Source organism: Montipora foliosa, chromosome 9 (assembly GCF_036669935.1).
Source record: "Montipora foliosa isolate CH-2021 chromosome 9, ASM3666993v2, whole genome shotgun sequence".
NCBI lineage: Eukaryota > Metazoa > Cnidaria > Anthozoa > Scleractinia > Acroporidae > Montipora > Montipora foliosa.
In genome coordinates, this window is record NC_090877.1 from 12,109,878 (window position 1) to 12,124,877 (window position 15,000).

Here is a 15,000-nt window from a genome sequence, read left to right on the forward strand (position 1 = left end):
AGCGGCAAGTCGACGTTTGCCGTTTCACGGTAAACGTGATGCTAAATCTCTCTAATGCCTGGGTCCCGTTTCTCGAAAGTTCCGAAAACTTTTCGGGCTCGAAAAGCCATTTGTGAACCATCTGCCAACCGCTTGTTTTAGAAAGCCGATCTTTTAAGATGTTTTCAAGGCAACGAAAAGCAAAATGACTGTGAAGTTTGACGACTTAAATCCTCTTCGTTCTTGAGATACAAAGGGAATTGTGTTACCCGAAAATGGCCCGTAAACTTTCGGGACTTTCGAGAAACGGGCCCCTGGTCTGCGTCCCTCGCGCATCACGGCTAAGGCACTCTAGTATCTTGAGCACTCGCTGAAAATTTCTCAAAAAATCTCACGGTGTTTTGTTCTTAGCGGGTTTACATTACCTTATTGTCGTCCATGACCGTGTTTAGTGACTCGATCCACATTGGATCAATGTCACCATCGAGTACAATCCACTTCGGGCTGTCATTGTTGATTGATGCCAAATCTCGCATGATAGTGGAAAACAGACCTGAAAAAGCCGTACGGAAAGTTAATCAGTCGTCATCTTACTTTTGTAACTATAGGAGTATGTATATGACGCCATCTTGGCCAAGACGGGTCACCAAGAACCGTATTGACAAGGCAATATTTCGTCCCAGATAGACCTGAGATATCCTACTTTGGGAGTGTTTGGCTGTGTACTATATTCTAATGGCTAAAAGATACAGTATAGCTCTTGGCTTTCAGCTCTAAAGCGTCAGTTATTGAGGGCCAAGTGGCAGAAGAACTCCGAATTGAAATATCCGTCATAAACAGTCACTCACCGTCCTTCCATTCCCTGGTGGCAGGGTTTATAAATCCAAACAGTTCATCAGCTGTCACAGCCTTGGGGTTAATATCATGCAGAAGTGGTTTTCTCTTCTGGTTCTGGTACGTCTTGTTCAGTGTCTTGATAACCTGTGTTTTACCAGTTCCAGCTGGACCAAGAACAAACACTGAATGTCTGACGGCCAACAATTCTTCCAACTGAACAATTTTGAGTATGAAACTGTCCTCAGTTTGAAGTTTAAGATCCTGGAGAAAATTGCACAGGAAATCAAGTTTATATTTGAGTTTCTTATTCCAAGTAAAAAAGTATTACGTAAACATAATGTGGCGACCAATAATCGCGCACACCTATTCTCTGCTTGAGGGAAACGTTTTCTTTGAGGGGAGGGTGGAGTGAGTGAGACTGATTATCTGAGTAGGCCAAGGTTGTGTGGGTGGACTGTTACCGTTCAGAGAGTTTTTTCTAGGTCACCAGAAAGTATGAACGTTTATTTGTTTAATTCAAATTGAAATGTGAAATTAAATTGGACAACCGGAGAGGCACAGTCAAAACCTAGGTGTTCAATAAGTCTTAAAAGAAGCGGTAAAAACGGCATCTAAACTCTTCTCTCTTATGATTTGGGCTTTTGACATTTCCATAATGAAATAACTGAAACGTTCAAAAAAAGAAGTTGAAAGTGTGACACCAAAGAGAAAGGCAGTACTCAAGTCTCTTGTTTCACTCTAATCATCGTTCTGTAATTTGGATGCAAAGTAATTACAATATCACTCAATGATACTTGTATCAGATCTGGAGATTAATAATGGCTCACTTCCTCCACACAATTGGAATATATTTAGTTATAACTACATTAACTAGAAGAGTTTCGTCGGGACTTGATCAACACGAAGTTATTCTCACCAGGGCAGACTTTTTCACCAATGCTTCAAAGTCCATGTCACGTTTTCTTGGTACATCAAGAGCAGGAAATAAATCACCAATCAGACCCATAAAAACAGGAACATCATCCGTGACAATCTTGGGGATGTTAAAGTCACGCAATGCGCGCATCAGTACTTGGTCTTCAGGACGCTCCCGATCGCTTCGCTTCAGCGAGCCAGCAACGACCAACACGGACTTGATAGCACGGAGACCCAAGTCATAATGGTCCTGAAATGGAATTTTGCCGACATTATTTTTTACAGATGTTTTAACGTGTAGTAACAATGAATTCCACACAGTGAGCGGCTTTAAAATCCGAAGGAAAATTCGTTTGGCCAATCACAACAGACACAGACAATCGACTGAGATTACCATAACGCAACGGAAATACTTGAAGCTGGACAGAGGAGATAATGGTAGGAGCAAATCCCAGTTGGTTTGCATTAATTTACATTTGTTGCTGCAGTATTGGATAAAAATGTTACAAATACAAAACTAAGGCAGTCTTCAAATTACTTCATAACTCAATTGAAAATCTTTCTCTATGCCCAAGCCCACCATGCAAAGTCACTGAAATGTCTCAGTTTAGCAAATTACTTGCAACATTCAGTTCCGTAATTTGATAACCAAGATCCCCTATAATCAGATCCACATCATAGAAATTCACTCAACGTGCCCTGGTGCCCGATTCTTGAAAGTTCCGAAACTTGTCAGGCCTTTTTCGGGTGTCATAATTCCCTCTGTATCTTAAGACCGGACAGGTTTTTTATAGTCTATTAGTCATAAACTCAAAAATTACTTTGTTATCTTGAAATCCTGCCGAAAGAGAAGCCTATCGAAAAATGGCTTTTTCGACCCGAAAAGTGTACTTTCGAGAAACGGACCCCAAGAGAGGTCGATTGAGACTCGTGTGCCTATTAAAGGGTAGAATAATGGCAGAATGAGGTGAAGTGAAGTGACTGAAGGAACGGATACTTCATCAAGTTTAGGCTAAAACAGTAGCTTGTGCAAATGTAGCCTACGTTGCAAGTGTTTCATAGCAACGGGTTTCATGGCAAGACGAGAGGGACGAGATTTTCGCTGTTTTGCCAGAGCGAAAAATGGGCCGAGTACAAAACTTTCAGAGTGGGGAGAGGAGAAGAGGAAGGAAGATTTTGGTAACCAACGGCTGGTCGTTGTTTAGGCAATGCTACGGCATTACCTGTTTGGAAAGAAGCTCTTTACATAGTGAGTACAAAGTGATAAACTTCCTGGCAAGCGCTCGGGCATCCACGAAACCTTCAGCCACCAACATGATTTCACAAATCAGCTCGAAGTCAGGGACCACCATAGCACAAGGCCTAAAACACAAAACAAAAAGAACCTGTCAACATTCTACTTTCCTCTGTCGGCGCATGTCAAGCCTGACACTTATCTATGACGTTTGAATCAATCCGCATTAACACCGGTCAGCAGAAACAAACTACTCTGACACGATTAGTGTTATCCCTCCTTTCACAAAAATTTGCACTGATAGGAATTTCGCATCAGACGTATTTCATCATCACTAATGCCCGGTAAACTGCGAACTCCACTTGATGAGTCTCAGATGGCATCTCAAATCCTCCAATTCAGAATGGAGTTGATTTTAAGTCCCAAACCGGAAGTTGAGTCCAGTCCTCATATTCTGATTTCCTGTTTTTGAAATATGAAATCAAGGACATGTATGTATGTAGGTATGCATGTACGTACGTACGCATGTACGTACGTACGTACGTACGTACGTACGTACGTATGTATGTATGTATGTATGTATGTATGTATGTATGTAATCAAGTCGCTACGTTCACTATAATTATCTAAAATACATCAATAATCTCCACTCCGCAAGTCAAATACATGATATATATATCCCCCATACTTGGCCTAGGAGACAACCCTTTTTCCCGAATAAATTTGTTTTTAGGAACAGGTTTTTTCCCTTGAAGCTGAGATAGCTCTGTTTTGATTGACTTTTACAGCAGTGCATAACGGTTGACTCCCAAACCAAGTATGGGAGATATGAGGCCCTTCATAAGCTCCTGGTTAACAGGCATATTCTAAATGCAAAAGTACAAGAAGATTACATTACCGGAATAAGGCTTTGAGATTTTCCGGCAGCTCTGTCCTGCCGGCATATCCTGGGTTCATGGTGATGAAAAGTCCAACCGTAGGCACAAGGGAAATTTCCTCTCCTTGAAAGATGAAGCGCTTTTTCTTGTCTTTGATTGCGTCTTGAATTGACTTGACCTGCACTGCGACCACGGACAACACCTCAACTGAGATGCGGTTAAACTCATCAAAACAGCCCCAGGCCCCCGTCTGCGCCAGTCCTTTGTAGATGTTACCAATAGACTGAAAAGAGGGGGTAACCAAATTTACGTAAGTACAACTATGATGCGCCTAAATGAAATTTAGAGTGGTAAAGAAAGAGAATGTACGCCAATGTACCCAGGGGTTTTGTTATGCTGCACATCGTGACTCCTTGTATTCAAGAGTTGAGGGGAGTATTTGTAGCATTAGGGAGTTGCGCGCATATTTTGGTGTTTCTCCTCATTCCTTTCTTCCCCCCGTCTTCCACTGTAAGTGGAAGGCCATGGCTGGGTCGCTAGGAATTTCCAGCCACGAAAACAGTGTCTCTCTTGGCTCTGGCTAGCAATGGAAGGTCCAAAATGTATCAGTCATCCAACTTCACCTTAGTAACGCAGGTGTTTATTTATTCATTTAGTTATTTATTTTGAAGTATACGTAATGTTCACATTAATAAAAAGCACGAGATGAAGACTTCAATGAAATGTTTCCTTTTCATCTAAAGCTCACTCTCAAGACAATTAAATTCATCTTAACTGTAAAGTTTTCCACAGTCAGGATCCCTCTGAGGGGGAAACAAGGCTGGACGCGACAAAAGTGTTGGAAATCGCAATTCTCTATTTTCTCAAATCCCACAATGCATCTTGTTTACCCCCTAACATTTTGCATAATCATTGTTTTCGATTTCTCTTGGGACAAGAAGATGTCCCAAGAGAAATCGAAAACAATGCCTAGGCAGATTGTTGGGGGCTAAACAAGGTATATTATGGGATTTGAGAAAGTATAGGATGGAGTTCATAGACGATGCGCTAATGTCACTATTCATCAATATCCCTTTACGTATCACTGAAACAACAGACCACTAAGAAAGCAATATCATACCTTGTAGTCCATCTGTTCAGAGCAGTTAAACACGTATACCATAATCCCAAGTGCTCGTCCCAGATCCTTAGTTGTCTCGGTTTTTCCAGTCCCTGCAGGACCTGCCGGTGCACCGCTCATGGTCAGATGAAGAGACTGGGTCAAAGTGATGTAACACCTATCGGTCAACGGGGTGATCACCAGACGAGGCGTGTTGCTGAGATATTCGTACGAATATTTGAACTGTGCGTCACAGATGTTAGCAAAGCAGTGGCCACCCTGATCGTCCAAGCGATGTCTGAGCTGGCTAAGCCACAGAAAAGCTTGAGCATTTTCAACTTTCTGCTGGATAAGCTTAGCAACAACGTCACGAGCGTGCACGTCAATTGTACAGATGGTCATGATCTTCTGTCTGTCACCTTTGGTCAGCTCACCAATCAACATGTTGATAAGCGTTGTTAACTGGGAAACCTGATGGCCAACCAAAAAATCCCAAGTTACAATTACATCCTTTGAGTGGCCGTAAACTGAACACTGTATAAAAACGTCTTGACGTTTGAACGCTTCCCAAAGTTACTCTAACAAAGTTTTTGGCGGACCGCCAGGGAAAAATCGCTCTTATTCAGCAGTAAAACTCGGAAACACAAAAAATTAAAACCAAAATGCCACGCTTACGATCAACACGAAGACTGACTCTCCGGTTACCCAAGCCAAGCCTTAGTTTAGAAAATTCTCTTTTGGGACCGCCTTTGTCACTGACTGCATCACTGAGTAACCCAAGGATTTCCAATTAACTTTGCTATGTACGCAAGTGAGAATTTATATGAATAGCCAAATAGATCTTACGCTCATGCTGTAGTCTGTATACTTAGAAAGGACAACTGAATCGTACCTGCTTCTTGTAATAATCCTTTAGAGCGTTTTCATATCCCTCCTCCAGTCTCCCAAACGCCAACACAACTTCTGTTGTCCACCAGATCTGAGTTCCACAGAGAGCAACCTGGGCCGGGTAGTCAAAGAGCCACTGGTCACGTGGTTTTTCTTCATACGATACCACAGCCTCCGACAGCTGATGGCGCACTGTGGATCGCATGGCGTCCATCACTCGGTTTAGCCAAACCTCGACCTACAAAAATCACAACGTTAGGTTTTACAGAGATCAGAGAACGCGGCAAGTGAGATCTCTTCTCAACGGGGGCGACGGCGAACTGCGTTCGTGTGACTCAAAAAATGTAGCTGTTTGCCCGGGGCTATAAAATTTATGAAGCCTCCAATACCTCTACATTTTTGCGAAGAAGATTATGGCGACTAATACCACAAAGCCGTAACTGTGGTGAACCCGAGAGTTAAGAGTCCTACTGTGCTTACTCCACGCAAAAACCAAGAAAGCAACTAGTTCCACTTGACAAAAGAATTCTAAAAATTTAAACCGGTAATTTTTGTTGAAAAGAAAGCAGTCCTATTCTTTTGATGCATTTCCGTTCTCATGAACTCCCGGCGTTGTTGCCTAAGCTGCTCGGTAAAAAAAAAAAATTACGAGTGTTTCGTTAGGAAAGCGATGCACGCAATTTACCTGTCCAGAACAATCACAGGTCTTGTCGAAGTCAACATACTCTCCTTCCTTGCTGTACATGTCGAGGGCTTCTTTGTCGGATTACTATCATCATTATCTTTGAACTTGAGTTTCGCCATGTTGTCGAACAACTTGGACAAATGGCGGCAGACCTATCAAACAGAAGAAAACGGACCCGTTACGCAAAGGGTTGTTTATCGTCTCTTTTGTCAGGGATGTAAAAACGAAGGGAAAAACAACAGAGAAGACTGATAAGACCTTCAAAGGCGAAGATGCAATTTTTCGTTTAGTTCACAAGCAGAAATTTTGGATGAAGTTGGCTTTAAATTGTATTTGAAAGTAATTAGCAACATATAGTTCGACAACAGTCCCATTATTTTTTCGGCCCCGGGTTGGGATCCTCTAATCGTCTGAAACCCTTATCAGAAAACAAATGGCACAAGAATAACTTCACCCGCCCCCCCCCCCCCTCCCCATTTCCCCTTTCCGGTAAGTTTCTTGCGTCCTCAATGTGACTTCCATGCAATTAATCTTTTGTTATTTCTTACCTCCACTGGCTGATTGCCTTTTGAAAGAATATCCAGTAAATCTGCTGATGACACGAAGTAAAAGCGCGGGAAAGCGAGACGCTTGGTCTCCAGATACTCGGCCAAGGCTTTCTCGCACAGTGACAATCTGCAACAAACGGTTTCAATAGAGTCACGGGGCTCTTAAGCGACTTTTGAAATTTAAAGCGAATACATTCTTAGATGATCTTATCGATGTTAACTGAAGCCTGTAATTCAAAGTGAGTGGCCAAGTCTTGTTTATAAACACTAGTTTCAGTTATCACATGTAGAAATAATACCACCGTCATAAACACAACTTTGTTCCCTGATCTTTGCAAACACGTCAGTGGGCTCTTTAACTTGCCACAATTTAGGCCTACCGTAAGTGTTAGTTTGGCCTGGGAATCGAATCCACGGCGCCCCGCCTGCTGTGATAGGATGCCAGGCCATCACAGCGGTTTAAAGTTAAAGCACATGCACAATACTCTTGCTGCTTTGCTACCATGACGAAGAGGACTGCCGAGATTGGGTAGCCTACGTGTAGCCGCACACTCCCACCCCCCCCCCCCCCCCAAAGAAAAACGAGAGGGTTTTTCTACTCTTGGTATGCAGTGAAGTTATGGGTAAAAACGGAACCTCCTTCGATATTATGCCGGAAAAACTTTTGAAAGTGTTCATACAACATCTCTTTCCTCTCACTTTGAACTCTTACGCTGAGGACTCATGGTGGTCCCAACAAGATAGCCTTTTGCTTGGCGCCCGACCCAGTCTTTTTTTTATATTTATATCATTGAGTTTCTTTTTCAAGTGCGTTCTCAGAAATGAAAACGCGTATTCAAAATCCAATCTTAAGATCGCTAATAGGGACCTGTAGATCGGAGAACGAGGACAACTATGAGTAGGAGTTTTCCGTCCTGAGCATGCGCACTTTGAAAAATGTCGGCTTTCAAACCTTATGCGCATGCTCAGTACGGAAAACTCCTACTCGTAGTCGTCCTCGTCCTCCGATCTAAAGGTTCCTAATGATGATGACGACGATAATGATGATGATGACGATAATGAAGATGACGGCAATAATGATGATGATGAAACATAAAAGGACAATGAAAAAGCAAAATAATATTTCTTTGAGTGAAGAATTCTACTCTTGGTATGCAGTGATGTTCTTATCCATTCGTTTTCTCGGTTACCTTTTATAACAATGTAAATCATACATACATACATACATACATACATACATACATACATACATACATACATACATACATACATACATACATACATACATACATACATACATACATACATACATACATTCATTCATTCATTCATTCATTCATTCATCGCCCACTCACCTTTCTTGTAAGTTTCCCAGTTTCTCATACAGACCATCTCTGTTACAACAATTCACCACATTCGGGATTTCTGCGGCCTCCTTCATCAGTTCCTGTGATTGGTAGGAAGTTCTCTTTAGTACCTAGTTGCTCATAGCTCAGTATGTAACTATACCGGTATGTAGGAAAGTTACGTGGAAGTGTTTTAGTGTAACAAATCATCCGAAATTGTAAAACATACAAAGTCAGAATATTGTGCGGGGATTTTTTTTAACCAACCGCTGATTTAAAACAATTTCCGTTTTTCTGCATTCAAATCTACCCTTCCTTGTCCCTTGTTTTTCATTCCCTCCCCTGCCCTCCCCTCCCCTCCCCTCCCCTCCCCTCCCCTCCCCCTGAAAAAGTAACTGATTATTGACTTCGTTTTCACAAAAGAACCTTACCTTAAAGTCAACATCGATGCCATCAAATCGTTTGGAGTCCTCGGGTAACTGGTTACGAATGTCTTCCGACCCGATGAAGATGCTTTCCAAGTGAGACCATGTTCGTTGCACCTCAAACCAGATCGATATCACTGAATCTGATACGGATAGTTTCTTCTGCCACAATGATACCTCCTCCAAGAAATGCCCGATGTATTTGGATGTGATAAGATTTTGAAGTTGCACCTATAAAAAAGAGGACTTTTATGCCAACAGTATCTCCGTAATCCTGCTTTTCTCACGTAGCGCCGGGTACGCATTAGCGAGTTTAAGATCTGCGACGCGACGGTAACGAAAACGTCATTTAAAATTGAAAGTTCAGGTTTATTCATCTTTTCCGTCCTTATGTCGGCTTGTCTAACTTCTAAAAACTAGTGTAACTCTCCAGGAACTGAATTAGGAGGTGCGGTATTGATTCTACGACAGAAAATTCAAATTCGCTGCCTTTTGTTCACGTTCTCCGTAAAACTTAAGAATTGGTCACTTCACGTCATAGATTTGCCGAAAACGTGAAAGAAATGTACAAAAATGAAAAATGCACGTGCACAGCGTGCAAAGCTATTGTTTTTGCTCATTAAATATGCAAAATTTGTGACGTTTTCGTTGCCGTCGCGTCGTAGATCTTAAACACCCTATTGCTGGTTAAGGACGGTGCCTACTAATTCAAAGACATGTTTGCGTGGTTTACTGAATATGCGGGAAAAGCAGATCTTAACAAGTGTTATTGAAATCCAAAAAGAAAATTGGGGGTAACCAGGCATCTTTCGAAGATAATTATTAATCAACAATATTTGTAAAAAGCTTTAAATTACAAAGCAATGTATGCCGTTCTTTTCCAAATTGAAGCCTGATTATCTCTGAAAAATGCGTGGATACCCCCAATTTTCTTTTTGTATACCAAGAGCACTTGCTAAGTTCTGCTTTCCCCGCATAGTTTTGAACCGCGCAAAAATATCCTTGTATTAATAAGCACCAGCCATAGGAAATCCGAGTATCTCGAGATGTGCAGAACGTATGCGCAATAACAATAGTAGCACCGCCCTTAAATAACACATTTTTTCCAAATTTTTTCGGAATAACATTCTTCAGTTATGCCGCGTCGCTCGCCTTTGCATTGAAATAGTTTCACATCAAACATTTTCAGCCTATGTTTTGGGCAGGTTATTTCACAAATAAATTAGTGTAGACAGCGGTTTACAACAAGCATTTTAGCTCCAAGCCAGAATATCTCTGACGGATTTGGATCAAGTAAACATTTACTTTTCTCCTCTTTTTTTTTGCCTTTGTGACACTGTCTTTGACAGCGCACAGCCTTCACGGCATGTTCAAATATTGGCCAAACTGATAACGACTTGGAATGCGTTTTCGTATATCACCTGTTGTACGCTGTTTAAAATGATCGCCCCTTTAAGTTGACAAAGTCTTGTCTTTTCATACCTGATTATCTTCCAGAGTTTCAATCAATTCCTCGCTTGATTTCAGCAATGGTATACCTGTTCTGAGATGACTTTCATACTCAAACTCCATCTGAGACCACGTGACATCCAATTCCTTCAAAACCTTTTCCATTCCCAGTTCCTTAGTGGCTTTGTCAACGATTCCACGAACTTCGTCTTCAAAGTTGTGCAAGTTGAGGGCCAGCAGATCGGCCAAGTTTGTGTCTTCATTCATGATGAACTTCATCTGTAAAGACAAATAATTTCCCTCAAGGTGAAAAGTTTCGTTAAGTGGTTCTTGTGATGTTCAATTCTATTTTCACTGGCATCTTGTGTCATGGAATGGCAGAACGCATTGAACATGAACGTGGGCCTGTGTTATTTAGCAATGACCCGACAGGTGTTCTGTTTATTTGTTTGTTGGCTTGTTTTTAAACAAAAACAGGACCTAGCATTGATTAAACCTTCTCACTGTCATAATAGGGAGCTTAAGCACGCCCGTTTTTGACGTGCGGACGTTAACTGGAAGAGAAAATATCGCGTGCCAGGACAGAGGTGTCTCCGAGATTTTTATACTAATCAACTGTAATGGAGAAATGATACTTTGCAATGTAAATGTGGTTGTGTGAAGAGAAGTTAAAAGGGAAAACAGCTCACTTCCGGTTGCCGTCCGCGTCTCAAAAACGCGCGTGCTTAAGCTCCCTAATAACAACCCTCTGCAGTAAACTCAATGGTAACCGGGTTCATGAGAGCTGACATTAATAGCGACCTTCAGATTGGAGTACGAGAACGACTACGAGTCATTCTCGTCACCAGAGCTTCGGATCGGCCCAAGGCTCTGGGAAACTCTATGTAGGAGAACATACCCCGTAGGATTCTTATAGCCAAAAAGTGGCTATTTGAACCTTACGGGGCCTGCTCACTCCTCGTGCTAACATGAATGCTGCATCAAGGTTCTCCAGAGCTTTTCTCTCCCTCAGTCAAGGGAAGAGGTCTGGGGTCGAGATTGGACTACGAGTAAGAGTTTCCCGTATAGGGCACGCACATAACGTTTAAATAACGAAATTTTTCGAAATGCGCGAGCTCAGAACTGAGAAATCGTACTCCTAGTCGTCCTCGTACTCCAATCTGAAGTTCGCTACTCACAGAGGAGAGAAAGGTCAGAAACAATGCTTCAGGGTCTAGTTGTTCAAAGCCCGATTAAACTAATCCTGGATTACTGGAAACTTTCTTTCAGTTGATTTACCGATCAAAAAGTATCCACAAGATCATAGTCTTCAATGAATAATACTATGTTTTCCTTCACTATAAAATTATACTGTTAACGCTTTTTTGAAAGTCTTAAATCAAACATCGGTCGGTATTTAATCCAGGATTAGTGTTAATCGCTTTTGAATTGATATTACGAAGAAAATGTGACGAACTTACCTTGGTGGCCTGCATAAGCTGTTGCCAATGACGATCCCGAATGGCGGGATTCTGCAACTCGCCCACGGCCCTCAATGACGTCACCATGTTCTTGACAGTAGAGTCCAGTCCGGTGAACGCGTCCCAGGCTCGCATCTCCTTGTCCAACCCTGGAATCTCCTTCACAAAAGCACAGGGGCATTCTGTCTGCGCGTGCGCGACTTCAAGATCTCTTATGAGCGTATCCGCTGGCCCGCCATAAGCAGAAACCAAAATAATGGCGGTCTACCTGGCGAAAAGTTTCGAGTTCGTGTCGTTATCTGTGTAGTTTATCTTCCTTGCCTTACGTGTAGACGGTGTCAAAAGATCGAGAAACGGTTGGGCTGTTTATGGCAAAAAGTCACAGCAAAGTACTTTCGAATAATAAGGGGACAACAAGTTGTTTTGGTGTGGAACTCTCACGTAGTCAGTAATCTTGCGAAAGTTGGATAATTCGAAGGGCTCTTCAAACACACATAAGCAGACTAGACAGACATTTTACCGCGTTAGTTTTGATTTCAACCTACGTGTTTACCTCTCACTGTTCTCTCTTTTGCTCTGTTGGGCATTCTTGTTTGAAATGTGTTAAAATATCAAGAATTTCAGCTACATTATGAAAATAAATGTTCACACCCAAAGTTTACGGTAGCTTGCCTTTTTTGGTTTCAAGTTTGTTGGCAATTAACGCGAACAAGCGTGAACGACGGGCCAAAAACAGTAGCTTTGACCAAATTATGGTCTGAGTAAACAGCCAGAAAAAAGAGAGTTGGTAATGTTACCACGGGAAAAATGTTTAGAAATTGTGGAACGTTTGAAGCTTCTGACAGAGAGTAAGTCATATTAAGTCTTGGTTTCGTGTATTGCATGGAGCACCTCCCATTTGAAAATTACTTAGCTTACACGGTGTTAGCTTCAGGGAACTAGAGCAAGATAGCTGGTTAAGATTTTGAGTTTAAGCACATCCCAAATCCCTAGGGAACTAAATCTGAGGACCTGAAATAAATAACCACTGTCTAAGGGCATAGCAAGGTCTATGATTCCCATGTTGTAATTGAACAAGCTGCCCTCTTGAACCTTGTACAACTGTCTCAATCTGTAGGAATGATCCTTCTCTGTGTTCATTTCCAAAGAATCAGACTATTCAAGTTGAAAATTGATTACAAAATGACAACAGGAAATTAGTAAGTTCTGACTAGACCAGGCCCAGGGAACAAAGTGATGTTAAGAGTGACACACCAAAGAGTATTCCTTTTTTAATATCAAGCCCCAAGCTTTTTAAACTTTTACAAGTATAGAACTAAAATATAATTTAGTTTGTTAGTCCTTCGGAAGTATATGATATGAGGAAATGGTCAACAACTGCATTCACAATAAATGGATATCCAAAACGTAATGATCATGAGTGTTTTTCTTCATATCAACTTGCTGGTCACCTTACTGAGACTATGACATGTAACATTTTATTATGTAGAATGGATGTAACTCCAACTAGTGAAATCTTAACTGTACATTGAATTTATAGGCAACAAAGAATCCCATTTGTATGAGCCTCATGAATTCAGCACATCTGTTAAATTTACTGCAAACAAATTAATTATCTATGAGTGTTTAAGATTCCAATCATAATCCAGAACTTCAAGAGCTTCAAATACGGCTGTTTCACATAACCAATTTGTCCATTTATCTTCATTCACAACTGGTTCTCAAGGTAACACCTTTCCACAAAACTTGACCTCTCAGCCATCACTTCTGTCCATTGCTCCAATTGTTGAGCCACTGCTCATCTATCTAAACAGCAGAGAATACGCTGTCAGTTCTTTTGATCCTAACTTTTAATTCTGTACATGAAACACTTTTTCCAAAGCAAGCTTACTGATAAACCTAAGACATGGAGAATTATGGACACTTTTCGAGAAACTGTGAAGAGTAAACTCTTCAAACATGGCCATTTTAGGTCTGAAGTAAACATCAATAATATAGGGTTTCATTTCTTTCAACTTAAGTAAACCATTCTCTCCCTCTTCCTCACACTATCTTGGTTTTTACATACATTGTAAATGCTCATAAAGATTTGCTACACTGCACCCAGAATTAATTCAACATTTTTTGGGTACAAATAACATTCGAGGTAATATGTAGATGAACTCCCTTGCTTATTCTCATTGCAAATTTGAAAGTATTATTGTTCATCTAGTTTTCAACACAATTTTGTATCTTCCTTTACCCGTGAATTGTGGTGAACATTTATTGATTTTTATGCTACAGTATATGGATTGTTGGAAGAGCCAGTACATGACAAATCTGATGTGTAACATATTATTTGTGAATAATGATTGTTGAGAAGATGATCAAAATATAGTGACAGGTCTTGAAGATAATCAAATGCATGTTTCACTTATTCTAGACGGTACAACGGGATTTTGGCAAGTAAAAGGTGTTTCCTAACATTTTTTTTGTACAAATGTATAACTAACACATACATCTAAAGAAATCGTGATTGGCATTCCTCTACAGGCTAAGGGATACACACTAAAAGCGAAATGTCTGTTCTGCCCTACAGAGCTCGTCTCCAGAATTACAACCAAATCTTTTTGAATGAGCATTCTCACTTATTTCTTAAATCGCTCGTCTAAGAACACTTGCTGAGGTAAATTAAATTGCTGCACGGAGAAAAAAAAACCGACGAGCTTTTAATGCTAGCAGCATGCTAATGAAATAAACACGATAACAGAGCTTACGCCATCCGGTTCGAAAACTACATGGACAAGCTCCAAATGTGCAATCTTCTACAGTAAACGGTAGTAGTTTGCCTTGCTACAAAAAAGAGCACGCATTTTTTCGGAATAAATAAACCAGATGAAGCGGAGGACAAATAAACAAACAATGCACTAAAAGTGTTCTCGGACTTGGGGGCCGGCGAAAAAGGGTAGTTTAACCGAACTTTTGACTTAAGTTAGCTCTAGGAGACGAAAGAAGCAATTACAAAAATACCTACTGAAGCACAGGTAAAAAAATTGCAAAAGTCATCGTGTATTGAAATGACACTACAACCTTGTTAAAAATGGACAACTATATGCTCTGCACAACAGACTTGGAGAGCAGCAAGACAGAAGACTTTTGTGATCCACGACTTGGAAAATCTACCAAAACTTCCCAAATAAAAATTTCCCAAAAGCTGTTGTAATAACATTGTAATCCTACAAACTGCGCATTTTTTAAAGCCTGGAGTCCCAAGCGGC

The 15,000-nt window shown here is 41.0% G+C and overlaps 1 protein-coding gene across 1 annotated transcript in view; it reads right to left on the minus strand.

The window, feature by feature from the left end:
* LOC137969815 (dynein beta chain, ciliary-like) overlaps positions 1 to 15,000 on the minus strand; it is a 46,142-nt gene that overhangs the window by 29,928 nt on the left and 1,214 nt on the right. The window contains 15 exon segments of the mRNA XM_068816189.1: positions 405 to 532; positions 828 to 1,077; positions 1,733 to 1,981; positions 2,955 to 3,093; positions 3,864 to 4,126; positions 4,964 to 5,413; positions 5,835 to 6,068; positions 6,516 to 6,586; positions 6,589 to 6,667; positions 7,064 to 7,190; positions 8,419 to 8,510; positions 8,841 to 9,065; positions 10,317 to 10,562; positions 11,744 to 11,899; positions 13,666 to 13,678. Coding sequence (XP_068672290.1) covers positions 405 to 532; positions 828 to 1,077; positions 1,733 to 1,981; positions 2,955 to 3,093; positions 3,864 to 4,126; positions 4,964 to 5,413; positions 5,835 to 6,068; positions 6,516 to 6,586; positions 6,589 to 6,667; positions 7,064 to 7,190; positions 8,419 to 8,510; positions 8,841 to 9,065; positions 10,317 to 10,562; positions 11,744 to 11,899; positions 13,666 to 13,678 — 2,722 coding nt within the window.